Here is a 25,832-nt window from a genome sequence, read left to right as displayed (position 1 = left end):
ACCATACAACAGAACAGGAATGCAAAAAGTGGGACATATATAAATTGAAATATTGTTAGACCCTTTCTTGCATGGAAAAGAATGGTTTTAGAGTGCAGTGTGAATTACTGAAAGTGTAAATTTAGTGTAGTATTCAGACAGCGATAGATAGCAGTCCATGGACTTAATAGGGATTACCTCAGCAGTGTAGTAAGCCTTCTGAAGCTTATCTTAGTCTTTACCTGCTAGGCCTGTGAGTCCAAAGTAGGTTACCCATAATGCTGTGTTAATTATTAAAGAAATTTAAGTGTTGATTCACGCACAAGATAAAGATTCATACTTATTACTTACCCAATTTATAAGACTTAATTAATGCAATTTCATTTTTATGTGAAGTGTGTCATTTCTAAACGAGTTCTAGAGGTTTGGTATGGTGTGTCATAGATATTCAATTGGCACGTCAACGCACGTCTGATTGGACAAAATGTTTATGCCACTTTACACAAGAGATATGATTTCCTAATGACCAATACCAAATCCTCCTGTAGGGGGCAGAATAATTACTTTGTTGCTTTAAGGAAAAAATTACACATTTTAACTGTTAGCTGAATAAAGTAGGCGCAATATTACAGTATTTTTTATTTGATTGTTTATGTATATATATTAAAATTATTTTGATAACACATTATTTTGAATTGATTTAAGTGAAAGTCTCTGAAAAATCAGTAATTTTATGCTGGATGTGGAATGTTGTGTTTCTTGTTCTTTATTTGTAATAGTTGTAAATTAAATATTGAAATTGATGTTCTCTCCGGAAATAGGGCATTCACGGCATGCAAGATTGATTTGATTTTACTCCCGAGATTTTAAAACATTTGAGAGCTTAGAAATACCAGGCTGCATCCGTATAGTTTTACGATATCAAGCTTTAGAATTTCAAAGCGCTCATGTCGTAGCATTGTTGCGCAATGCTGGTATGTTTGTTCAGACTGTTTAAATACGTAGTTTCAGGTGTTGATATCGTGTTGTGTTTTAGAAGGACAGGACACGAACATGTGCTGTTTTAAGTCATTTTTGGGAAAAAGTGTCAGACCTGTAGCTCTCAAATCCTGGAAAGTCACCTTACCTGACCCCGCCGCCCTTTATTCATTTTCAAACAGCTTCCGTGTCGGCTTATCACCATGGATACGTGTGCAGTCTACAGCTGTTGCTCTTGGCCATGTGAAAAAATTCAGTTCAAATTAATGATTGGTCTGAAAACCTAGAGGTTGCTGGATCTCCAGGGCAGGGCAGCCCTGCTCTAGCTGTTTGAATGAGGTGTGCTCTGTTAGGGTTGGAGTGAAAACCTACAGCATGATGTATCTTCAGGAGCAGGTTTGGGCAGCCCTGCTCTAGCTGTTGAGTGAGGTGTGCTTTGTTAGGGTTGGAGTGAAAACCTACAGCATGATGTATCTTCAGGAGCAGGGTTGGGCAGCCCTGCTCTAGCCGAATGGTTAAGAGCAGAAGTTGGCATGAAATCCCGAAACGGATCAGCCCTCATTACACACTGCTGGGGAAGGGGAACCAGGTCCACCCCGGGACACTTTTGAATCCTTGATTCTCTGGGTCCTGGATGTGGGCCTAATCCTGCTGGCCGTGGACAAGGGAAGACAAATTAGGGATGGGCTTCTGCAGCTGTGACTAAGGATATTTGCTTTGGTGGTCTTTATTGGGCGAGGATAGAACTTCAGAGGACCCAGCGTGTGCCGACTGTGTCAGACAGGGTGGAGAAACACAGGCTGGTGAGCCGAATGTAGAGCACCAAATGACTGTTAGACCAGGCTGGCAAGCCGAATGCAGAGCATAAAATGACTGTTGGACCAGGCTGGCAAGCCGAATGCAGAGCATAAAATGACTGTTGGACCAGGCTGGCAAGCCAAATGCAGAGCATAAAAATGACTGTTGGACCAGTCTGGCGAGCCGAATGCAGAGCATAAAATGAGTGTTAGACCAGGCTGGCAAGCCAAATGCAGAGCATAAAAATGACTGTTGGACCAGTCTGGCGAGCCAAATGCAGAGCATAAAATGAGTGTTAGACCAGGCTGGCAAGCCAAATGCAGAGCATAAAAATGACTGTTGGACCAGTCTGGCGAGCCAAATGCAGAGCATAAAATGAGTGTTAGACCAGGCTGGCGAGCCGAATGCAGAGCATAAAATGACTGTTAGACCAGTCTGGCGAGCCGAATGCAGATCATAAAATGACTGTTAGACCAGGCTGGCAAGCCAAATGCAGAGCATAAAAATGACTGTTAGACCAGTCTGGCAAGCCGAATGGAGAGCATAAAATGAGTGTTGGACCAGGCTGGCGAGCCGAATGCAGAGCATAAAATGACTGTTAGACCAGTCTGGCGAGCCGAATCCAGATCATAAAATGACTGTTAGACCAGGCTGGCAAGCCAAATGCAGAGCATAAAAATGACTGTTAGACCAGTCTGGCAAGCCGAATGGAGAGCATAAAATGACTGTTAGACCAAGCTGGCGAGCCAAATACAGAGAATAAAAATCAGTTTGACTAGGCTGGCGAGCCAAATGCAGAGCTTAAAAATGACTGTTAGACCAGGCTGGTGAGCTGAAAGCAGAGAATCAAATAACTGTTAGACAAGGATAACAAATACACTCGTCTGGCATTCATAATGGTGGGGGGAGGGGGGCGGCAATTGGAAATTCATTTTTTTTTGTAACACTGCAAATAGGGTAGCAGAAAGAAAAGGAAAAAAAGATTGCTAATTATTCCCCTCTTGTGAAAAGCTCCAGAGGCGGCAGCAGAAGCATCATTTTTTTCCCTCTCCACCCCCCCCAATCCCCCAACACCTCCCTCCTACCTCTCCTCTCTTCTTTTGATTTCTTTGATAATTGTGCAGACGGGGGGGGGGGGGGGGGGGCGTTGGCCGTGGATGGATTGTAATTTGCAGGACTCGCCGTATCTATTCATTCTTACTGTCCTTTCTTTGTCGTTGCTAAGATGCCTTTATGATGTTTATAATGAGGGTGAATTATTGTGGCGTTGTTCGTTTTGGGGGGGGGGGTGTGGGCGGGGTGAGGTGCAGCTGGCTGGCTACCCTGCCGCACAGTAGGAGCACTGATCTGGGACCTGTTTTGTCTTCTGGCTCAAAATGGAGGCGGTTAGGACAGCAGCAAACTGATCCTAGATCAGCACTCCTGCGCTAGGGTGCTGCTTTATGAATACAAGGCCCTGATCTAGGGTCAGTTTTCCCTTACAGCTCAAAATGGAGGAGGTTAGAATAAGGTCAGGGGAAGCCTGATTCTAGAGCAGCGCTCCTGCTCTCCGTTTCTTTTTGATTACGGGCTCAGGTATAAATAAAGCTCCTCCCGCAGCATTACTGTAACATCCGCACGGTAACTGTAACATCAGTGTTACATTGACATGGTAACTGTAACATCAGTGTTACATTGACACGGTAACTGTAACATCAGTGTTACATTGACACGGTAACTGTAACATCAGTGTTACATTGACACGGTAACTGTAACATAAATGTTACATTGACACGGTAACTGTAACATCAATGTTACATTGACACGGTAACTGTAACATCAGTGTTACATTGACACGGTAACTGTAACATCAGTGTTACATTGACACGGTAACTGTAACATCAGTGTTACATTGACACGGTAACTGTAACATCAGTGTTACATTGACACGGTAACTGTAACATCAGTGTTACATTGACATGGTAACTGTAACATAAATGTTACATTGACACAGCAACTGTGCACATTAAGAACTGAAGAGTAGTGTTTATTTGAAATGCTATGAAAAACCTTTCTTGCTAGAAAAAACACCTGTGTTTATATTTGTGAAAAGATCACAAGAATTGTGCCTCCAGTAAGTAGCTCTTTCTGCGCTGTGTGTTTAAATTCGGGGAAAAATGACACACAAGTTCAGCAGCTTACCGAAACGATTCTGCAGCTCCAAAGGAACGGTCTCAACCGGGTGTATCTCTGTTGGAATTGTACAACCGTTCGAGCGCTCGCAGGAAACCTGTTTGGGGCGGCGGTCATAAAGCGGTTAGCCCTCTGTGCTGACGTGCACGCGCTCCTCCTCCTTGCCTTTGCAGAAAAGCATGCTGGACCAGATCCCCACCAAGTACAACCAGGCCGAGTCGACCAAGTTCCTCATCCTGACCGTGGTCTCCATCGTGTGCATCGTGGGCGTTCTGGTGGCCTCCACCGGGGTGTACTGCATGCGCCACCGCTCCCACCACAAGCTGAAGGAGAAGCTCACCCGATTGGGCACGGACACCGGCTCGGACGCCACGTCAACCTATCAGGTGAGAGGGACCCGCCCACCGCACCACTCCCCACGCCCTCTAAACTCTTATTGGGTAGGATTGGGAACTCTGGGCCCGGAGGGACGCAGTGTCTACCGGTTTGGCATGAGGCCTTCGGAAACAAATTGTGTGAACAGACTCTTTGGCAGATCGCCAACATCCAGAAGTGTTTCTTCACACAGAGAGTAGTCGCTGTGTGGAGCAGCCTGCCAGGTCATTCAGTAGAGGCAGAAACTCTGGGGATTTTGAAGACCAGGTTTGATATGGTGCTGGATACTATCTAGTCTGTAGGTAATCCGAGCGCTAGGTGCAATTTAGTGGGAGGAAAATGGCGAGCCCTCTAGGGCCAAATAGCCTGTTCTCATAGTTATGTTATGTTATGTTATATTTTATGTTATGTTATACTGTGTTATGTTTCATGTATTCTGTTTGAGATCCTCGCCTTGGTGGCACCGAATAGTTCATTGAAATGCTTTGTTGTTATTGTTGCTGATGTTGTTGTTGCTGTTGTAATTATGTGAATAATTATATGGATGTGAATAATTTTTTGTCTCATCTCAGTTGATGCACTTTATTGGTCTTGTGGGTGTAATAGAAATTTGTCCATTTTTCTTGGGATGTTAAAGTCCAGGCCTGCCTTAGTGAAGGGATCATTTCTATTGGTCAGTGACATGCTTATATGGGCTGAATGGTCTGTTCTTATCATTATATATTCTTATATTATTAAAACCGGTGGTGTATGCTTTAGATACTGTACATGAATATTATTCTGATATAGTGCAGATCAATGTTTTAGCATTGTTTTCAAAAGAGCTTGCATCTAAATTATCTTTTTTTACCATGCAGTTTAATAAAAGCACTGATATGTTACGGTGATTTATTAAGTGCACCTTTAACAGTTTTGTAAAAAGGTATTTAATTTCCAACAAATAGATTAGTCAGTTACTGTCTGGCTCTGCTTAATTAATGCTCTCGCAAAGACTGGGTGAGAGTGCTAATGAAAGTTTAATTAAATGTGTTCCTTTTACACCAGGAAATAGTTTCCCTGCCTGACCTTCTCCTCTATCCGTTTTACACAGAGAGAGCTGTTCGGGGGATATTGATTGTGTAATCAGTTCAGCTCTTCACTACAGAATTTTAAATTAAATGTGTTTTTTTTTTTTTGTAAGTGTGCCATTTCCATTTTCTGCATTTAGTTCACTGAATTACAAAATGGCTTCATTGTTTCATATTTTTTTATTTGTGTGTGTATGTGTGTGCGCGAGCAGTGTGCCTGTGTTTGTGTGAGTGTGTTATTATTCTTCTTATACGTATGCTAACTCATTTAAATATTTTCTTTAAAGTAAACCGGTATTGTTCTAAATGATCTGAAGCATTTTCTACATAAGAACTGGGAAACCTTTGAGCCGAGTGCAATCACAAGGAGCAGCTTGCTGTCTGACAACCGTAGAACAGGCACGCACAAGCACACACACACACACACGCACACACACACACACACACACACACGCACACACGTGCGCACGCACGCACGCACGCACGCACGCACGCACGCACACACACACGCATGCATGCACATGCACTTACACGCCACAGCCCAGTAACTTTTGTACCCCGCCACCCCATCTCGTCCTGCCCTGTCCCCCCCACCATACCCTGCCCCCCCGCCTTGTCCCACCCTGGTTATTTTATTATTATTATTATTATTATTATTATTATTATTATTATTATTATCCACCATGGAGGTTATGTAAGGACATCTGTCCATCCATTTGTCTGACAAATCCAGAAAAGTAAATGGCCAGATGGCTATGAAATGTTGCGTGTTCTTGTTCCTAAGAGGAAGAAACGTATTGATTTTGGTGACCCCATTCCTGTTGCGCCACCTTTCCTCTAGCGCCACCATCAGGCCAAACATGTCTCATTAAGTGATGCCTGGATTGCCAAGGTTGGATTGCTGTGCGCATTCATGTGAGGGGGGGACTGCAGTACCTCTGGCGGACGTCTGCTCTCTGCACTGAGTGCATTCTTCTAGTTATTACCGCTGTTGTCCAAATTTGCTATTGTCCCAGTATATGATCCAGAATATTCCATTAATTTTTTTACAGTCCCTATAGTGTTTGTTTCGGGGGTCTCTGAACTAGGCTCTGAGTGGGGGTTTGAGCTGAGCTGGCAGACTGGGGAGCCTGTTTTTATGGATGAATATGACCAGACAGCGCTGCGTGCTGTGTTTCGCCTGGTCCTGGGGTCCTTGTAAGGCCCCTGAGTTATTGCCGCGGCGGCAGCGGCTATGAGAGTTTAATAGCCGAGCGCGTCTCCGTGATTTTTTTACTATTTACAATTTCCCCTCCTCCGAGTCTGCTGGGACTCAGGCCTGTCTTCTTGGGCCGTTGTTAAAATTCGACAGATTGCCTCAGACGGGCGCTCGGTGTCTCCGTTCCGCGGCGTTATCGATATCGTCGGCACGCCGATGTTTTCGGCTGTGGGTGGAGAGAGAATGGAGAGAGGCGTTGTGGGTGGAGAGAGAAAGGAGAGAGGCGTTGTGGGTGGAGAGAGAAAGGAGAGAGGCGTTGTGGGTGGAGAGAGAAAGGAGAGAGGCGTCCTCTGCTCAGATAAAGCCAGGCGCCATCAATAGAGATGGGATTGCTGTTTTCAAACAATGAATCTTTTTTATATGTTTTTCTTTTGTTTTTTTTTTTTTTTACTTGAGGGAAATGACTGGCTTGGTAGATAAAGCATACGGAGAATGTAATCCGAATGGCAAGGTCCTTTTTCCATGGACCAAGGAGGAGAGCTGCTGATGTATTGAAATATATATATATTATATAAATGTATTTATTTAGGTAAAAGACAAGCGTACGTTCCGCTGTTAAATGTTTATAAATGTCATTTTCACTGTAGATAAAACGGATAGATTTCACTGTAGATACACTGTAGAAAAGGTACAGAATCCATGTGAAGAGATACCGTATGTCATATAAAGCATGATTAGTGTAAATAATGCAATTTACACCCTTTAAAATATCTCTGTTCATGACAAAGTATAAAAGTGAACGCGCTCCTTTACATCTACTATTAGACTTTGACCAAAAGACATATTTCTATATTAATCTTCCACTTGAATAACACGCTTCTCATCCAACTTTATAAATCATGAAGCACATATTCTGCATTAAATATCAGTAAAGGAATGATGTATGGAATGTACAGCGATGGACATTGATTGATCGTGTATATGAAGCATCAAGATGGCCATCTTCTTTGGTCTTGTGTGTTCCCAGAACACTATAAAATGTATTCTAACACCAGTGTAGGGTGCAGGGTGTTATGGCTGTTGAACGAACACATAGAGGAAGGCAATTATTTTTGTTTCTAAGTTGTTGGCATTTGCTCCTGTGAGATAAAGCGATTTACTGGACTGGAGACGGCACGATCACGTCCGCTCTGGGCCTGCTTCTCACCTCAGAGTAGAGCTTCTGTTTATGTGCAGTTGGAATTCCGCAGTGAAACCTTCACTGTTTTACTGATTTGTTGGTTGTGCTTCATACATTTTTGTATCTTAATCTATTGGCTTAAAATTGATTAACTCATATTTCATTGTTTTTGACATTGTGATAAAAAACATATATGGCATGAAATAGATACTGGTTGGTAAAGATTGTTTGCAATATTATACACAATAAAATTGTATTGAAGGACTGTACATGGACATACGTGCGTGTGGAAGATTAGATCTGAGGTTTGCTGTGTGTGGTGTTATTTTCTCCTCAGTGTTAAGTCACAGCAGTAAAACTGCTCAGTGCTGTGATGCGGGAGGTCTCACTTCCTTATATGGTCATCATTTCCAGGCCTTCTTTCTGTTACTGATTTAATGTGTGCACTGTATGCTCAAAACTGCGTAGTGTTCTTCACAACCATGTGGGTGTGTGTGTGCGCGTGCGCGCGTGTGTTTGTGTACACGGGTGTGTGTGTGCGTGCGTGTGTGTGTGTACACGGGTGTGTGCGTGCGTGCGTGTGTGTGTGTGTGTGTGTGTACACGGGTGTGTGCGTGCGTGTGTGTGTGTGTGTGTGTACACGGGTGTGTGCGTGCATGTGTGTGTGTATACACGGGCGTGTGCGTGCATGTGTGTGTGTGTGTGTACACGGGTGTGTGCGTGCATGTGTGTGTGTGTGTGTACACGGGTGTGTGCGTGCATGTGTGTGTGTGTACATGGGTGTGTGTCTGTTCCCCACAGCTTTTTCCGCTGCATGTTTTAATGGCTGCTAAATCTGTGGATGTAAATGCGAATGTCCTGTTGGGAAAACAGTGTGTCCTGTAGTGCTCCAGTAAAATGCACAGTAAAACACAGTGAGGCACATTCTACACAAACTGTGTTTATGTACAGGAAGCATGCAAATGTACTCGTTCTATCAAAGTAAATTTAACAGCAGCCATTTTTTGCTGTGTGTTAGCGGTAGTTGTTTTTTTGCTGTGTTCATAGCAGTAGTGGTTTATGCGCTCTGTGTCGCCCCCTGCAGGAGCTGTGTCGCCAGCGCATGGCGGTGCGGACGGCGGAGAGGGCGGAGCCTGTGCCCATGCACTCATCCCGCATTAACAGCGTCTCCTCCCAGTTCAGCGACGGGCCGCTCCCCAGCCCCTCGGTCCGGAGCAGCACCTCCTCCTGGAGCGAGGAGCCCGCCCACTCCAACATGGACATCTCCACCGGTCACATGATCCTGGTACACAGCCCCGCCTGCAGAGACACCCGCCAATCAGCTCACCCACCAATCAGCTCAAACACCGCCATTCAACTCACCCGCCAATCAGCTCAGTCACCTGCCTTCAACTCACCCGCCAATCAGCTCAAACACCCGCCAATCAACTCATCTGCCAGTCAACTCTAGCACCCACCTTCAACTCATTGCTCTCTCTCTGTCTCGTCTCTCTCTCTCTGTCTGTTTGTCCGTCTCTCTCTATTTCGCTGTCTCTCCCTCTCTCTCTGCATCTCTCTCTCTGTGTTTCTCTATTCCCACCTAATACTGAGCAACTCCCTCACTCATTCTTTTTATCACATCTCTCTTATCTCTCTATCCCTTTCTCTTATCTCTCTATCTCTCCTTCTTTCTTCATTTCTCCTTCTCTCCATCTGTTTCTTGTGTGTCACAGCTCTCTCATCCATCTCTCCTCCACCCTTCAATCCATTTGACTCTCTGTTCCTGTTACACCTCTCTGTCATTCCCTCTCTGCTTCCAGGAGTCAGACCTGTCTGTCACAGTCTGTCTGTTTTCCGAGCATTACACTTCTCTCAGTCACTCTCTCTCTCTCTCTCTCTCTCTCTCAGTCAGTCTCTCTCTCTCTCTCTGAGTTATCCTCTTTGACAGTGTGTAGCGCAGTGTTTCCTTCTGTGACTGTCATGTACCCATCGCACACACCCCCCACTCTCACATTCTGTGGCCACTGTCTTCCTTAACTCTTTAAGGTGTGAGGTCACAAATATGTGATTAGAACGTTCTTAACTGAACATTCTAATGCTGATGTCACAGTCACTACTGGTAACTGAGAGCAGCGGAGTTCTAGAACACTGACGTAGAATTTTGAAATAAACATACTCTGCAAAGGGTTAAGCCAGAGGAACAATGTGGCATGTATTGACCTTTCTATGATGAAATACCCCCCACCTTTCTTTTTGTTGTCAGTTGATAATTTCACATTTATTCTGTTGGGGTTTTTGGAACTGTCTGACTTTACAGTGTGACAAGCCACATGAAAAATCATCTGCTACTTTCTCCCCCTCTTATTTTATTAAACCGGAGACAAGCTTAAGGGTAAAAAATATATGAAGTGTTTTTGAGACCTTGGTTATGCAGTATTGAGCTCCTAGTTTTTTGGAAAAAGAAGGAATTCTGTAAGGAAAGGGATGAAGGCACATTAAGTCAGTTGTTTTACACTGTAATACTGCTGTTGGGTCAGAGGCGGATACCTCTGCTCCTGGAGAGCCAGTGTGTATGCACTTTTTTTTTGTAACATGTTACCCTGGGGCAATTAGCCAATGAGATGTATGTGCTTCGGTACTGGCACTGGCTCGCTCGTACAGTCAGACCACAGCAGGACACTCCATGGGGGGAAGCAAAGACAGTCTTCATCTTCATCAGCTTCAATGTAACAAAACTCTCATCTCACATAAATTATTGGGTTAAATACATAATGTAGACCAGAAGTTGGCATGACGTGCAGAAAGAGATATGGCCATTTCCCCAGTCCTGTAATAGACTGCTATAATAACCCATTTGTGGGTTAATGATGAGTTATATCTGGGTTGGTGTAATGTTTTTTTTATTTTATTTTATTTATTTTTTTAAAACACTCTGCTGGCTTTCTTCCGCCACAGATGTGCGTGCTTTGATGTATCCCAAAGCAAAGTTCAAAGATTACATCGCAAGACAACCAGAAGAAAAAAAACCAACAGCTCGCTTGTTTCTCGAGCCAAATCTCAATGTAATTCTGTCGATTTTTTTTTTTCTCTCGAAGCCAAATCCCACGAGCCAGGCTGGTTCACACATCGCGTGCCAACAGCATTAGCGATAACGCTCCGCTGTTGTCCTCGGGCTTAGCGCGCTGGTGGATGCTGGCTCGCGCCCCGGCCGTCGACCGCTTTTGAGCGGGATTGTGAGTGCGGGAGCTCGCGTTATGGTAGGCAGGCGTTCATCCTTTAAAGCGAGACTCCCACATAATGAACGAGGTTCATGAAGGGAAAAAAATTGAAAATAAGAAAAATTCTCCGATATAAAGACTGAGTTTCTGGAGGTGACGTTTTCACCCATTGAGTAAGAAAGCAGGGTGTTGAGTCCGTACTACTACACTGGTAAATGGAAATCCCGACCGAGCAGCAATAGCCAAGTTGGCGCTACTGTAACCTAAATCATGCGATGTTCGTACGAAGTCTCTCTTCCTGTGTCGAAATCGTTCACCTCTTCCCCTGGCTTTACATTCTGAGTATTTAAATGCTATATCAGGACACTCCGTCTCGTGATGGTAAAAAAAATCGTATGTTTTACCAATAGTTTATGTTTATTATCAGTTATACAGCGATGGCGATGATACGTGCTTAAATTTTATATGCATTTGTTGTTGAGAACAAAAACAAGCCAGGAAAGGGATTGTAAATTATCTGATCGGTGCACAGCTGGTAATTTCCTTCTCCCCGTAACTCGGCCATCCTAATAACATTTGTTACTTCGTTGTTTCCGTTCAAAAAAACAAAAAGCCTTCCGTTTCTAGCTGATAACACATGCGTTATATTACCGTTTCAGAACCATGGACAGCATGGCCAGAACCCACAAATTCATTAAATGAACACAATGCTAAATGAATCCAATATCATAAACGTTATCTGCTTGTCTTCTCGTTTATAATAAACAAGTACGTTATTTTACGCTATTATATACGAATTGCATTTTTTTCTTGTATTTTATTTGACATTTATTTAACCACGTGTGTCAACTGAGAACTGAATTCTCTTTGCGGTCTGTTTTTACAACCTGGGGATTCAGAGTGGCTAGATGCAAGAAGCTGAATGTGGGAAGGGTGATTTAGATGACCAGAGTTGTTAGACTGGTTCTTGTGGGAATTGGACCCAGATATCAGGGTTAACACCTGTACTCTTTGCAAAAAGTGTATTTAATGAGCAGTTAGGACGTTAGACTCTCTCCCATTGCGTGGATATATATGACTGTATGTATGGAAGGGTGGACATTTGAGGCATTGAACATGGAGTCCACACTTCTTGACAACCGTATTTCATACAGTTGTTACTCGAGGTTCAGGTTTTGCTCTAGAACTTTAGCCCCCTTGCAAGAGAAACAGCCGTGGATGCATTGCAGCCAGAATCACGATGGAAATTGCTTCCAAAATGAACAGATGAAAACTCTGAGAATGCGCTTATCTGTTAATGTTGAAACCAGCCAAGGGATAGCACAGCCAAACCTGGGGGAAGAGATTACATTTATTTGGTGAGGGGACATAGCTGAACAGTCAGTGCAGCTGTAATGGGGAGGTTGAGGGGGGGGGAGTGGGAGGTCAAATTTCTTAACTGTATATTGGGGGTAACTCACAGCTATATACTATATAAAATTATTGAAAATAAAAATGTAAGTCTTTGAAGGGTAGGGCTTTTAGAATGTTTTTTTCCCCCAAAAAAATTCTAAGTCAGTGTTCTAGAACTCCACTGCACCCAGCAATACTTCTTACGTCCGCATTAGAATGTTCATTTCTCAGAACATTCTAATCACATTCTAATTTGTGACCTCTTGCGCCTCAACGGGATAATAATTCTGAGTGATAAGTGATTACTCCCAGGTAATAGCAGTAAGGGTTTCTCCATCCCCAGTCCCTGACCTGGCATGAAAAGAAAGAAATATCCAACGTTCTTATCTGTTTTAATGAATCGGCTTCAGACTCATTCTGCTTGTGTCAGAGTCTTAATTCCGCGTTCGGCCCTGCGTTGTGAATGGGCTCGCATTAAGAGGATTAACCTCGTGTCTGAATAAACCGCATTATCTTGTCTTTTGTGGCCAGGCGAGCGGGTGCAGATTATACTGCGCTGAGTCTGTGGAGATTAAGGTCCTCACCGGCTGCTGTGGGTTTGTATGAAACACAGACCCGGTGGTGCGTGGCATTCACCCCGCATACGTGTGAGCCAGATGAGAAGAGCAGTGCTGTTTAATTATTCCGATAGACTGCTGTCTTAAAGCTGTTTTTTTTTGTTGTTTTTTTGGGGGGGTGGGGGGGGGGGGGGGGGGGGGGGGGGGGGGGGGGTTAATCCTGTTGCCTCTTCATCAAGCTCTCCTGTAGTTGTTTTTTTTAAATCCAGACTATGTTTAGGCGAGTGTGGTGTGGAAAAAACTGTAGAAGTCATAACTCAGGAGGACCTTACCTCTTTTTATTTATTTATTTGGGCTTGTTCAGCTTTATTAGACAGTACAGTGAAGAGAGACAGGAAGAGCAGGGGAAGAGAGAGAGAGAGACGTGCGACAAAGGGTCGCGCGGTCGGGACTCGAACCGCCGACGTCGCGGCTCGCAATGAGCACGTGGTTAGCGCTCTACGGGCTACGCCACGATACACCCCCGGACCATGCTCTTTAACCTTGCGCCGTGTGCCGACCTGGAACCTCTTTTGAGTACGGCAGGCCTCCAAAATGGCACCCCTCACACGTCCCGCGCCCTGATGTGTCCTTGTCTTCTGTCGCACAGTGTCCTTTTTTATTTTACTGAGCACCTTCAGCAGCTTTAACCTGGGGGGGGGGGGGGTTGGAGGAGGGGGGGGGGATTAGTAAGTGTTTGCCTGATACGGAGAGTTCTCAGCACCTCCTGATTGGATTGCCATAATCCCTTTACTCATTACAAAACCCCATTACTTTGGAATTAGCGAAGGGGTGGGGGGAGGGGGGCAGGGGGGAGGATGAGGTGGTAAGGTGGTGCAGTTTGGGGTGGGGGGGTTTATAGACCAGAATGAAGCCACAGTTACGTAAGCTCTCTCCCCCCCCCCCCCCCCCCAACCCCATCACTGAATGTCACGGATCATTGGGAGTCATGGATCGTTCTCGGCCTACAAAAAATACTTATTTCTTTTATTGAGCCAATTTTGGGATATTCAGGGACGGCGTGTAATTTAATAAGTGTTCGTTTGCTGGCTGCTAATCCACGGCGAGGATTAAGGCTGCAGATTGTAGTACGTGCGCTGAAAGCACCCGAGCCTTCGGTACGAGGAGCCCCCCCCTCCACCTCAGCCTGAGATCCCTGCTCTGGGACTGGAGTTTGAGATCCCTGCTCTGGGACTGGAGTTTGAGATCCCTGCTCTGGGACTGGAGTTAGAGATCCCTGCTCTAGGACTGGAGTTAGAGATCCCTGCTCTAGGACTGGAGTTAGAGATCCCTGCTCTAGGACTGGAGTTTGAGATCCCTGCTCCAGGACTGGAGTTAGAGATCCTTGCTTCGGGACTGGAGTTTGAGTTCCCTGCTCTAGGACTGGAGTTTGAGATCCCTGCTCTAGGACTGGAGTTTGAGATCCCTGCTCTGGGGCTGGAGTTAGAGATCCCTGCTCTAGGACTGGAGTTTGAGATCCCTGCTCCAGGACTGGAGTTAGAGATCCGTGCTCCAGGACTGGAGTTAGAGAGCCCTGCTCCAGGGCTGGAGTTTGAGATCCTTCCTCCAGGACTGGAGTTAGAGATACCTGCTCCAGGGCTGGAGTTAGAGATCCCTGCTCTGGGACTGGAGTTTGAGTTCCCTGCTCTGGGACTGGAGTTTGAGATCCCTGCTCCAGGACTGGAGTTAGAGATCCCGGCTCCGGGACTAGAGTTTGAGATCCCTGCACCAGGACTGGAGTTTGAGATCCCTGCTCTGGGACTGGAGTTAGAGATCCCTGCTCTGGGACTGGATTTAGAGATCCCTGCTCCAGGACTGGAGTTTGAGATCCCTGCTCTAGGACTGGAGTTTGAGATCCCTGCTCTGGGACTGGAGTTTGAGATCCCTGCTCTGGGGCTGGAGTTAGAGATCCCTGCTCTGGGACTGGAGTTTGAGATCCCTGCTCCAGGACTGGAGTTTGAGATCCCTGCCTTAGAGGGAGCCATTGGCTGGCCCATACGGTTATGTCCTGCCCAGCTCTCGGGCAGTAGTGTGGCTCTCTTTTTGCTGACCCCAGTAGAATAGGGTGGTCAGTGAGGGCTGAAACACAGGGTGGCCGGGGATAAACACCTATTTATAACCCGACACGCTGCAGGAGATGAGCAGCACTATTTTTAGATACTTATCTCAGGCCTGAAACCAGGAGCCATATTAATAAAGTGACTCAGAGTTGGCATGCTTATCTGGGATCAGGCAGCCCCCGTCCACATCCTGACCGTATCCATTTTGAAATAAGAAGCCAAACTGATCCTAGATCAGCTCTTATGCACTTTATGAAGGCAGCCCAGGCGTGCCTGGTGCAGGTTGTAGATTAGTGGCCCATGTGCCGCTGTTTTATCAGCTGTCTGCTGCTCCACACTTCCAGACGGTTGCAGCATTTCCAGTGTCTGTTTTATTTAATCCTGTAGGCCTTAAATCTGTGAAACACTGCCTGTTGGCTTTAATCCACATCTGCTAACTCTTTTATCACACTGATGTATAATGCAGCGCTGTGTTCTGCGTAAGAATATTCTGATTCTGCCTTAAAACCAAAGGCACAGGAGTCGGCGTTTCACTAACAACTCAAAACACACCCTCACTTCAGTGGCTTTATGCTTCATGGAAATATCTTTTTTTCTTCTTCTTTTTAAATCAGCAAAACTGGAGACACCGTGTTAGCAGTTCATTTACCTTTGTTATTTGCCTAATTATGTGTGAGGTAGTTGTTTTTTATTCAGATTTTTTTCTTTTTTCCTGGTACAGCATCTGTAATAGTTATTCTGATCCCACTTTTGTCCCGGTGAAAAGTATTTGATGTTATGCTTTTTAAGATGCATTCACTCCTGTATGTGCACACATCTTTATGCAGCAAAGTATATTACAATATATTGAAAATATATGGTAACAAATGTTCATATTAGGAAGCGCTCCACAGTTAAATGCCACAATAATTGCACTTTTGTTCAATAAGACATTGCTTCGGTTTATTCAGACATGGCCCAAATGGGATAAAAAGGGGAAATAACTGGTATAGTTTGCAGTTAATTTCTGTATGTTGTTCAGTACATTCCTCAGTGCAAATGACAAATTCCAACTAACATTTATTTCACAAAAAGTCTTGTTGTCAGTGGTAACACTTTCCATTATAACAATGTCAAAATCACCAACGTCAATATATTGGATGTCCATATGGGGGAGTGGCGGGGGTGGGGGGTGCGTGGGGGGGGTAGTGTCTGCGGCGTAAGGGAATGGTGATGCTGTAGCTCTCACTCCGGACGCCGTACCTGCGGACGCACCGATGCAGCCGCTGAGTTCTTAATCTCACCGCTGACGCCCCGGGAGGAACAGCTAGGGTATCGGTACGGCGGTGTGTTCCCCAAAATAAATCATCCTCTCCCCCCCCCCGTCCCCGAAAAGCAATGACTTCCAATTACGGTGTGTGAGGGAAGCCGGGGGGAGGCGGGGGCCCGCGCTGGGGGCCCCCCCAGACTGTGGTTACTCTTCAGGAGGAATGACAGTCTCATTAGCGCGCGTTAATCACTGCCACTTCTCCTTGCTGAATTATGAGTGCAGTACGCCAGGCTGTAATGGCCCCTGTGTGTTAAACTGCCTGTCCTTTCCCATGTAATGGCCCCAAATATGACTGCCTGCGCTCCGCTGTATCGCTAATTAGCTTATGTTTCGCGCAGAGCTAATTGATATACTGTAAATGAGCTTTTGTGGCCAGCCTTGTGCGGTTGGGCACCGCAAACGTGGTTTTTTCCTTGCGTATCAATTCAACACAGAGGCTTAACAAAGGGGATTCCATTTGCAACGGAGTACCTGAGAAAGCAGATAATGGCTTCAGTAGTTTCAGCATCAGTTTCATGTGATGTAGCACGTAGCCTGCATACATATGGACACAGGCACATGCACAGAGAGACGCACTCACACACCTATGCCACACACACACACATATGCACACACACGCACACACACACCTATGCGCACACACACACACATATGCACACACACACACACACACATTCTTTTGCCATTGAGATTGTTGTGTAAAACAGAGTGTAAGCATGCAGTCCTAGCTCCAGTATTCTCTGTCCGTACGGTGCTGAGCCCCAGCTGAGTCTCAGGAGCCTCTGTTGGTGTTTTTATTCTCCAGTCGTACATGGAGGACCACCTGAAGAACAAGAACCGGCTGGAGAAAGAGTGGGAGGCGCTGTGCGCGTACCAGGCCGAGCCCAACGCCTGCTCCGTCGCCCAGCGCGACGGCAACGCCAAGAAGAACCGCGCCAACGCCGCGCTCGTCTGTGAGTGTGTGTGTGTGTGTGTGTGTGTGTGTGAGAGTGTGAGTGTGTGTGTGAGTGTGTGTGTGTGTGTGTGTGAGTGAGTGTGTGTGTGAGTGTGTGTGTGTGTGTGAGAGAGAGTGTGTGTGTGTGAGTGTGTGTGTGTGTGTGTGTGAGTGAGTGTGTGTGTGAGTGTGTGAGTGTGAGGGAGTGTGTGTGTGAGTGAGTGAGTGAGTGAGTGAGTGAGTGAGTGAGTGAGTGAGTGAGTGAGTGAGTGAGTGAGTGAGTGAGTGAGTGAGTGAGTGAGTGAGTGAGTGAGTGTGTGTGTGTGTGTGTGTGTGTGTGTGTGTGAGTGCACCTGTGTGGTAATGTGTGGTATATGGATGCATAAAATGTCCATGTTGAGAAAACATAGGCTCACAGTGCAATCTATGATTTTGATATAGGGGTATGTAGTGTGTTTATCTGGTAGATGATGTGTGGTGTTGATAGGGCTATTTTGTGTGTTTATATGTTAGATAATGTATGTTGTTGATATAGAGGTATTTTTGTGTTAATATGTTAGATGATGTATGTTGTTGATATAGGTTCTGTTCTCTTTATTACTGCTTCAGATGATCACTCCAGGATAACCCTGAAGCCTGAGAACAACCAGGGAAACTCGGATTACATCAACGCCAGCCCAATCGTGAGTAACTGCATAGCAATGCTCTGAACTGCTTTTGCCTCTTATCCCTTTGAGGTGTGATGTCACCAAATAGGTGATGAGAGCTATTTGTGACATCATCAGCATTAGAATGTTCAGTTAAGAGCTTAACTTAACTGAACATTCTAATGCTGATGATGTCACAATCACCACTGGTAACTGAATGCAGCGGCGTTCCAGAACACTGACTTAGAATTTTGAAGAGAAAAAAAAACCCCTGCTCTTTCCTTGGGTTAATTTATACGCCATTCATCAGCCGGGACAGCCGAGCACACTTCACCAAAAGCCATGATTCTGTGAAGGAGGAGATTCATAATATGTTTCAAGGCAGTAATTATTCACAGAGCCAACGAGGGTGTTTTTCAAAGAGCCTGCTCAGCAGTAAATCCCCTGTGGAATCAAAGCCTGCTGGAGTGTACTGCCTTATTTTTCTCTGTGTGGCGTTTGCTGTGTGTTTACGATTCATCAGTAGAAAGCGAAGGGCCTGTGGAGACATGGCTCTGATTGGTCTTGAGCAGCGCGGGGCTGCTGTTCTGATTGGCTGCTGTTGTAGCTCTGCCAGTGGCTGTTTGTGTAGGTGATTGGTCAACACCAAAAACACACACACACACACATATGCACGCATGCATGATAAACACACACACGCACGCTCGCATGCCTGTAATGTAATGCACACACACACACCACCCAGACCCACTCCTCCAGGGTACCATAGGGACACACACTCACATGCACATACATAGACACACACAAAATATAACATTTTATTGATAACTTGCAAAACATTAGGGGGACCCAAGTGGGGGTCCTCAGTGCCCCCCCCCCCCCAATGCTTTCTGGCTGTTCTGCCCACAGATACAGGAAATGACACACAAGAAGTGCGCCAACTTACTTTCCGGCCAGGCCAAAACCGCCATGTAATTCAGAACGCCATGGCCATGGAAAAGTAGCTTAGTGTTCCCCTGTGTCCTGTGAGTGGCTCTGGGTTTAACCCTCTTCACCGTCTGCAGAGTGTACAATGCCATTGCCTTCACATCATAACAAGCGCATGGCTTTTGCCAGTCTCTGTGATGCTCACACCTGGAGTTGATCTCGATCCACCGCGCGCGTACATTAGACCCAAGAGAAGCAGACGTAGACAACGTGCTTATTTTTTTTCTGAGAAAGGGAAGTACAGAGAGGCTGGGGCGTGCTTTCTGTGTGCTGGGGAGCATCAGACTGAGACAGCGCTGCGGTGTGGGAGCCCCACGCAGAAAGGCTCGTAATTACAGCACACAGAGACGGGCTGCGTGGAGCCCAGCGGCGATAATTATGTCTGTCACATTCCACACGCACACACACGCACCCACACACAAACTCGCATGCACACACACACACACACACACACATGCGCACGCACACGCACACACACGTACACACACACACACGCACATACACACACATGCACACACGCGCACACACACAAGCGCACACACACACACAAGTAAGCAATGTGCTGTTTTTTTTAAGAGGTTTGAGGTGTCACAGGATGGATGGGATGAGCTGGGTTTCAAGTGCATGTATCTGAAATACAGTATGTTTTTTCATCAGTACATGCATGTATTTCTCATGTAATACATGTTATGACCAGCTCTTTTTTGTATGGCTCCAGCCTCCTGATGTGGTCGAGCATCCAGCTGGGTGCTGGGGTGGGACGTGCTGAGAATCTGCATTTTTCACCCCTGCCCTCGAATTTTAACCCTTTGAAGGGCAGGTTTTTTGAAGGGCAGAATATTTTTTCATAGTTCTTAATTCAGCACAACTCCTTTGCTTTTAGTTACCAGTAGTGATTGTTACATCAGCATTAGAATGTTCAGCTAACTCTTTAAGGTGCCAGATCACAAATATGTGATTAGAATGCTCTTAACTGAACATTCTAATGCTGATGTAACAATCACTACTGGTAGTTGGAACCAATGGAGTTCTCGAACACTGGCTTAGAATAAAAATTTTTGGGGCAAGCCAATATAGGTTTTAATGCATATAAAATTAATTACATAAAATATATAAATCATTCCTTTTTTCATTTATACAATTTTATCAGTGTTTTGCTCATTTTTTTTCAAATACCATAGAATATATTTCTGCATATATGCAATATACTTTTTAATTTTTTGAGTGATCCTTACATTTTTGAAGTGTTTTTTCTGAAGTTATTAGTAGTAAAGTAATTACTATACTACAGAGATTTGATAATTCTATAGACATTGCAGTCAGTGTGTGTGTTTTACAGACAGCGCTTGCACTGATTGATATGTTAACTCCTTGATATTGTCCAAGTCTTATTGCAGTCATTATATTTTAAGTTAATGGTGTAATCTTCTGCGTGAGCTGGAACTAATTTAAATACTCCACTATTCCAGCTCTCAGAAGAACGCCAGATTATTAAAGGCAATTTTCGCGAATGTGGGCCTTGGAATTATCTGCCTTTCTTATAAATGGCTCTGAGCTCAATTGTTCGGGCCTGTAATTGCACATTCCGCACAGTTCACACGGAAGGCCCTGTGGCTGCCGCTCACGCGCTCGTTCGGGCGGGGCGCGCGGGTTTGAGCGAGAGGGCTCACCTCAGCGCGTCTCCCCCCAGGTAGGCGACGGCTGGCGGCACTCTCGCGTTCGCATCGAGGAACAAGAAAAAGGAGAAAATTAAACGCGTGATTACGGACCAATAAGAAGAGAGACTTAAAAAAAAAAAAAAACATTTGCTCAGTTGTGTAGACGGTGTCAGTTCTGTCTTTTGAGTCATTGGCCCGAGATTCAGTCAGCGTTCGCTTTGTCATTAGCGCTTGGTTGCAGTTAAATGCAGGAGTTTATTTTTCTCCTCCTGAATAGACTTGGGAGAGTGGAAATATCGAACAATGTGTGATATCGAACAAAATAATTTTGTGAGATCAAAGCAAGTAAAGTTCTCTAATGCTTGGAGCCTGGCCACTGATTAGTCTACCGGGTATAAATTATTAGATTTTTTTTTTTTTTTTAAACGCCTTTGGCATGCAGGGGTTCTCTTAGATCACAGTGTCGATGAGACTCGTCTCCTTCATCCTCCTGATGTGATGTCATAGCGGCTCCACAGAACAGTGCAAAATGGCCGCTTATGTTTTTTTATGTTCTCCTGGTGGTCGTTCAGGCCTCGTGTGATTGGCTAACTTATGCCGTCTCTCTTCCTCCTCTGTGACCCCCAGATGGACCACGACCCCCGGAGCCCCGCCTACATCGCCACCCAGGGCCCCCTGCCCTCCACCGTCGCTGACTTCTGGCAGGTAACCATGGCAACACCCCCCCCCCCCCCCCACCTTACACACACACACACACACACACACACACATTACATTACATTACATTACATTCATTTAGCAGACGCTTTTATCCAAAGCGACGTACAAAAAGTGCATTTTCATGATCGTAGACAACTGCTGAACACGGGTTCAGTAAGGTACAATTACTTATTTTGTAAAGCTATTTCTAGCCGAGAACAAAAAACACTATCCTGGTCTAACATCTGCAAAGCCAAACTAGGCAGAAGAATAAGCTACAGTATTAGGACGAATACAATTTACCAAGAAGTGCAGGGAAGGGGCAACATGTAACAAGTGATAGGAAAAGGGTTTTTTTTTTTTTTTTTTTTTTTTTAATATATACAGCGTGGTGGTGGTTATTCTAGGTATAGTCTGAAGAGATGAGTCTTCAGGCCACGGCGGAAGATGGATAGTGAGGGGGAGGTTCGGAGAGGGACGGGGAGTTCGTTCCACCACTGGGGAGCTAGGGTGGAGAAGCTCTGTGATCCCTTTGGGCGGGTGGGAGGGGTTGCAAGACGCCCTGCTGCCGCAGAGCGGAGTGGTCGAGCAGGCACATAGAATTGAGTCATGTCCTGCAAGTAGATGGGGGCTGTCCTGTTGGCGGCAGTCCTGTTGGCGGCAGTGTAGGCAAGGGTCAGGGCTTTGAATCGGATCCTGGCAGCGACCGGTAGCCAGTGAAGTGATCGCAGCAGAGGAGTGACATGGGAGAATTTGGGGAGGTTGGGAGGTCACACGTGTGACCATATTATGGTTTAGTTGTGCATCAGCAACCTCAGAAACATGCTAGTACTGTGAATCAGTCAAACTTCAAAAATGTGTGTGTGAAGCAATGGTTGAGAACCTACGATAGATTTGGCGGCCTGTCCAAGGTGCATTCCTGCCTCTCCCCCAGTGCATTCTGGGATAGGCTCCAGTGCCGCCCGTGACCCTGACCAGAAATAAGCGGAATAATAGATGTTGGATGAATGGATGGATGGATGGATGGATGGAAGAGGAGAACAAAATGCTGATTGACTCATTACCTGCGTTGTGACCAAGCAGCAAACTGAAGACTTAAAAAATGATCATTTTTAGGGACACACTTTTTATCAGAAATGAGTAGTTATGTAATAAGCGAACTCGTTTTGTCTCTTGTACTCTGCGCCCGGGGGCAGATTTTTCTTGTGTGTTTTTTCTTGGCTTTTTCAGTTCGGTTTGTAGTTAAGGACTTAATTCCACGCAGACTGAACTTCTCTCAGTCGATTTTTGGTGTTAATTAAATGGTGAGTAGGAAGGCGTGTTCGTGCTGCGGATGGGGGTGTAAGAAATCGCTGGTTTTGGCTAGTTCTTTAGAGCGGAGCAGATTGTGTGTTTAACTTTTAAAATGGGACCTGTGGGTTTGGTAGGCATTACAATACGCTACGGGCATTTAGCAGACGCTCTTAGTTAGAGCGAATTACACAACTTTCTGCACAGCTATATATGATATCCAGCTATATGAAGAAAAGAAAAAAAGGTTAACGTGTAGTAGTTGTGTAGTCATCTTGTTAAGAACATCTGCTAAATGTTGGTATTATATGTGCAACACTGATGAGCCAAAATTAACTTCTAAAGAAACAAATGGTGGGAGGCTGACATTTCCTGAACCTGGTGATAGCCACGATAAGCTGATAATGGATGGATTGATTGAACCAATCAGAAGGCTTTACTCTCCACGGCAAAACACAATGGTTTGTTCAAGTCATAACCAATCAGAACCATTGATGGCACATGGTAGCATTACCCTTTTTTTTGGTTTTGTGAACTCTCCCGTTGCTGAGACATAACCTTTAAAATCATCCCAGTGTCTGGTATTTCATTTCAGTTGATCTAATTATTTCCTGTCTGTTTACATATCACTGTTCAGAAGTAGGTCATCTTAGTTCCGGGCGCGATATCCAGCCCGTTTTCTGAGAGATTATGAAGTACCTGAGAACATCGCCGAATATGAAGGCTGCGTGGCGTAGATTTATTTCACCGCCTCTTCTTGGGGACGGATTTAAATACTGAACGATGATGTAGGCTTCAGATGACCGTAGTTAACTGAGAGCAGACGCAGCTCGTGCCGACTGTGCCGACGAAATATGGAGGTTCCACAGAAAGAATGTTCCGGAATGTACAGTGAAGAGCGCTCAGTTGTCTTTTTTTCCTGTGAGGTTCACAGTGAGGACCTGCACCAGGTCCAATCAGCTGGCCTGGTTTTTATGGAGTCATTCCTTCTGCACTCGCAACCGCGTGGATGGACCTCCTGGGCTGGATCAAAGAAAATGAGTTTATAGTCGACACCACTGTATTTTTATCGCTCGCGTAATATCCATTTTCATTTTCATAAATGGGTTCTGCAGGCTCATAGATGCACCAGAAACGCATTAAACTGTTATAATATCAAATGAATCCAACCCAGCCAGACCTATTTCACAGGCGGTGCATATGAACAGGGAATTTTATTTTTTTTTTTTTTTAATAAATAGCAAATTTTTCTCAAAATACAAGTGCACAAAAGGAAGAGGACCATATGCCAGAAATAAGGGCATTGGCTGCGTGCTGTTCTGTGGCAGTTTGAATGCGGGGTGGGAGAACGTGAAACTAGACCAGAGCTAAACCGTTTAATTATGCCGCCCGTGAGCAGAGGGGTAGAAACCCAACTCCAGCGTCAGCACTTTCAGGGCTGTAAAGTTTACACGGGAGAAAGATAATCAGCGGAGGAAGTGTTCGCCTCTCCGGAGAACGATTTAGGCGAGTCCTGCTTGACGCCCAGCATCATGGTGCAGATGATTTCACTCGATTGTGGTCGTAGTGGAAATCGGAGATGTCCAGAAGGGCCTCGGTATCTGCTGGGTTCTACACTTAACTGTCAAGTCATTGATCGTTTCCAAGGCCTCACTGCTGATTGAAAGGATTTCAGATTTATTTTTCTTTTTTTAAACTAGAGCACTGGAACTGAATAACATTAACAATAACATGCCTTATTAATATTTAAGGCTCCTCCAGGAATCAGACAAACGAGCGCTGTGGGAACAGGCGTTTAACCCCGTGGTGCACGGCTCTCTTCCTGGACGGCCGGTTTTTCTGCTCATTTTTTGTTCCAACCAATTATTCTGGCTTCATTTCGTAAGCTTCCGTATTCCAGGGCTGTCAGGGTGAGATCTGAAATTCAAATATTCTTCTTAGAGGGGAAAGAAAACATCCTTTTTTAAAAATTGTTAAAAATGAATGTTTTAACGTGTCATTTTCTTTATCTCATATGCTGAAAATCTAACGTGCTTCAGAACAGTACCTCGTGCTTGCCTGAATGGTAAATGGACTGAATTTATATAGCGCTTTTATCCAAAGCGCTTTACAATTGATGCCTCTCATTCGCCAGAGCAGTTAGGTGTTAGGTGTCTTGCTCAAGGACACTTCGACACGCCCAGCGCGGGGTTTGAACCGGCAACCCTCCGACTGCCAGACAATCGGTCTTACCTCCTGAGCTATGTCGCCCCTAGGAGCTATGTCGCCCAGAGGAAGACTGAATGACCAGTCTTCCTCTGGTGCATGCTTGGCCAGGTTCTGGATGAAAAATGCCATAGCTACAGAGTGTTCTGCAGAGAGGTGATGAGGTTTTGAAGGGAGGTAGGTCTACCTGGTTACCAGGTTCTTCTCGAAGGCCTCTGCCTGGTGGACAGAATCCTCTCAAAGTGCCTCTGCCTGGTAGACAGAATCCTCTCAAAGTGCCTCTGCCTGGTAGACAGAATCCTCTCAATGAGCCTCTGCCTGGTAGACAGAATCCACTCAAAGTGGCTCTACCTGGTCACCAGGTTCCTCTCGTGTGGAGGAAAACCTCTGGCTGTACCTTTGAGAGAACCTATGGCTGTACCTGGTTACCAGATTCCTCTCGAAGTGGCACTACGTGGTAGACAGAATCCTCTCAAAGTGCCTCTGCCTGGTAGACAGAATCCACTCAAAGTGGCTCTACCTGGTCACCAGGTTCCTCTCGTGTGGAGGAAAACCTCTGGCTGTACCTGGTTGCCAGATTCCTCTCAACATGGCTGTACCTGGTTGCCAGATTCCTCTCAACATGGTTGTACCTGGTTGCCAGATTCCTCTCAACATGGCTGTACCTGGTTGCCAGATTCCTCTCAACATGGCTGTACCTGGTTTCCAGATTCCTCTCAACATGGCTGTACCTGGTTGCCAGATTCCTCTCGAAGTGGCGGTACCTGGTCGCCAGGTTTCTCTGGTGTGAAGGAAACACTCTCTGGCTGCCAGACACTCCCTCCCATGGCGCTCTGCTAATGCAGAATTTTCGGAACGTTCCTGGCTCTCCTGCTCCTCAGCAGGGAACCCTGTTTGCAAAAACAAAAACAAAAAACCGCACCGCACCCCGCTTTAACCAAATGGAGCGTCTTCTGTTTTTGGCAGATGATCTCTAGAAGCGGGAAGCAGGGTTTCCCCAGGTATTAATAGCAGAGGGTGCCGCACCTGCGCTGAATTCAGGAGCACCTGCACAAACATCAGAGAAAAAACCCAAAACAGCCTGAGACTCAGATCTCTATGGAAGAGGGGA

At 45.5% G+C, this 25,832-nt stretch overlaps 1 protein-coding gene across 1 annotated transcript in view; it reads left to right on the top strand.

Moving 5' to 3' along the window:
- The window catches only part of LOC118233668 (receptor-type tyrosine-protein phosphatase N2-like), a 134,130-nt gene that overhangs the window by 94,925 nt on the left and 13,373 nt on the right, over window positions 1-25,832 (top strand). Inside the window, exons 13-17 of the mRNA XM_035429491.1 lie at window positions 4,101-4,313; window positions 8,832-9,032; window positions 17,107-17,254; window positions 17,845-17,918; window positions 21,155-21,232. Coding sequence (XP_035285382.1) covers window positions 4,101-4,313; window positions 8,832-9,032; window positions 17,107-17,254; window positions 17,845-17,918; window positions 21,155-21,232 — 714 coding nt within the window. The remainder of the gene's footprint in view (window positions 1-4,100; window positions 4,314-8,831; window positions 9,033-17,106; window positions 17,255-17,844; window positions 17,919-21,154; window positions 21,233-25,832) is intronic.

Source organism: Anguilla anguilla, chromosome 8 (genome assembly GCF_013347855.1).
Source record: "Anguilla anguilla isolate fAngAng1 chromosome 8, fAngAng1.pri, whole genome shotgun sequence".
Classification (NCBI taxonomy): domain Eukaryota; kingdom Metazoa; phylum Chordata; class Actinopteri; order Anguilliformes; family Anguillidae; genus Anguilla; species Anguilla anguilla.
Note: the sequence above shows the minus strand (reverse complement) of the source record. Positions and strands in the feature narration are given on the sequence as shown.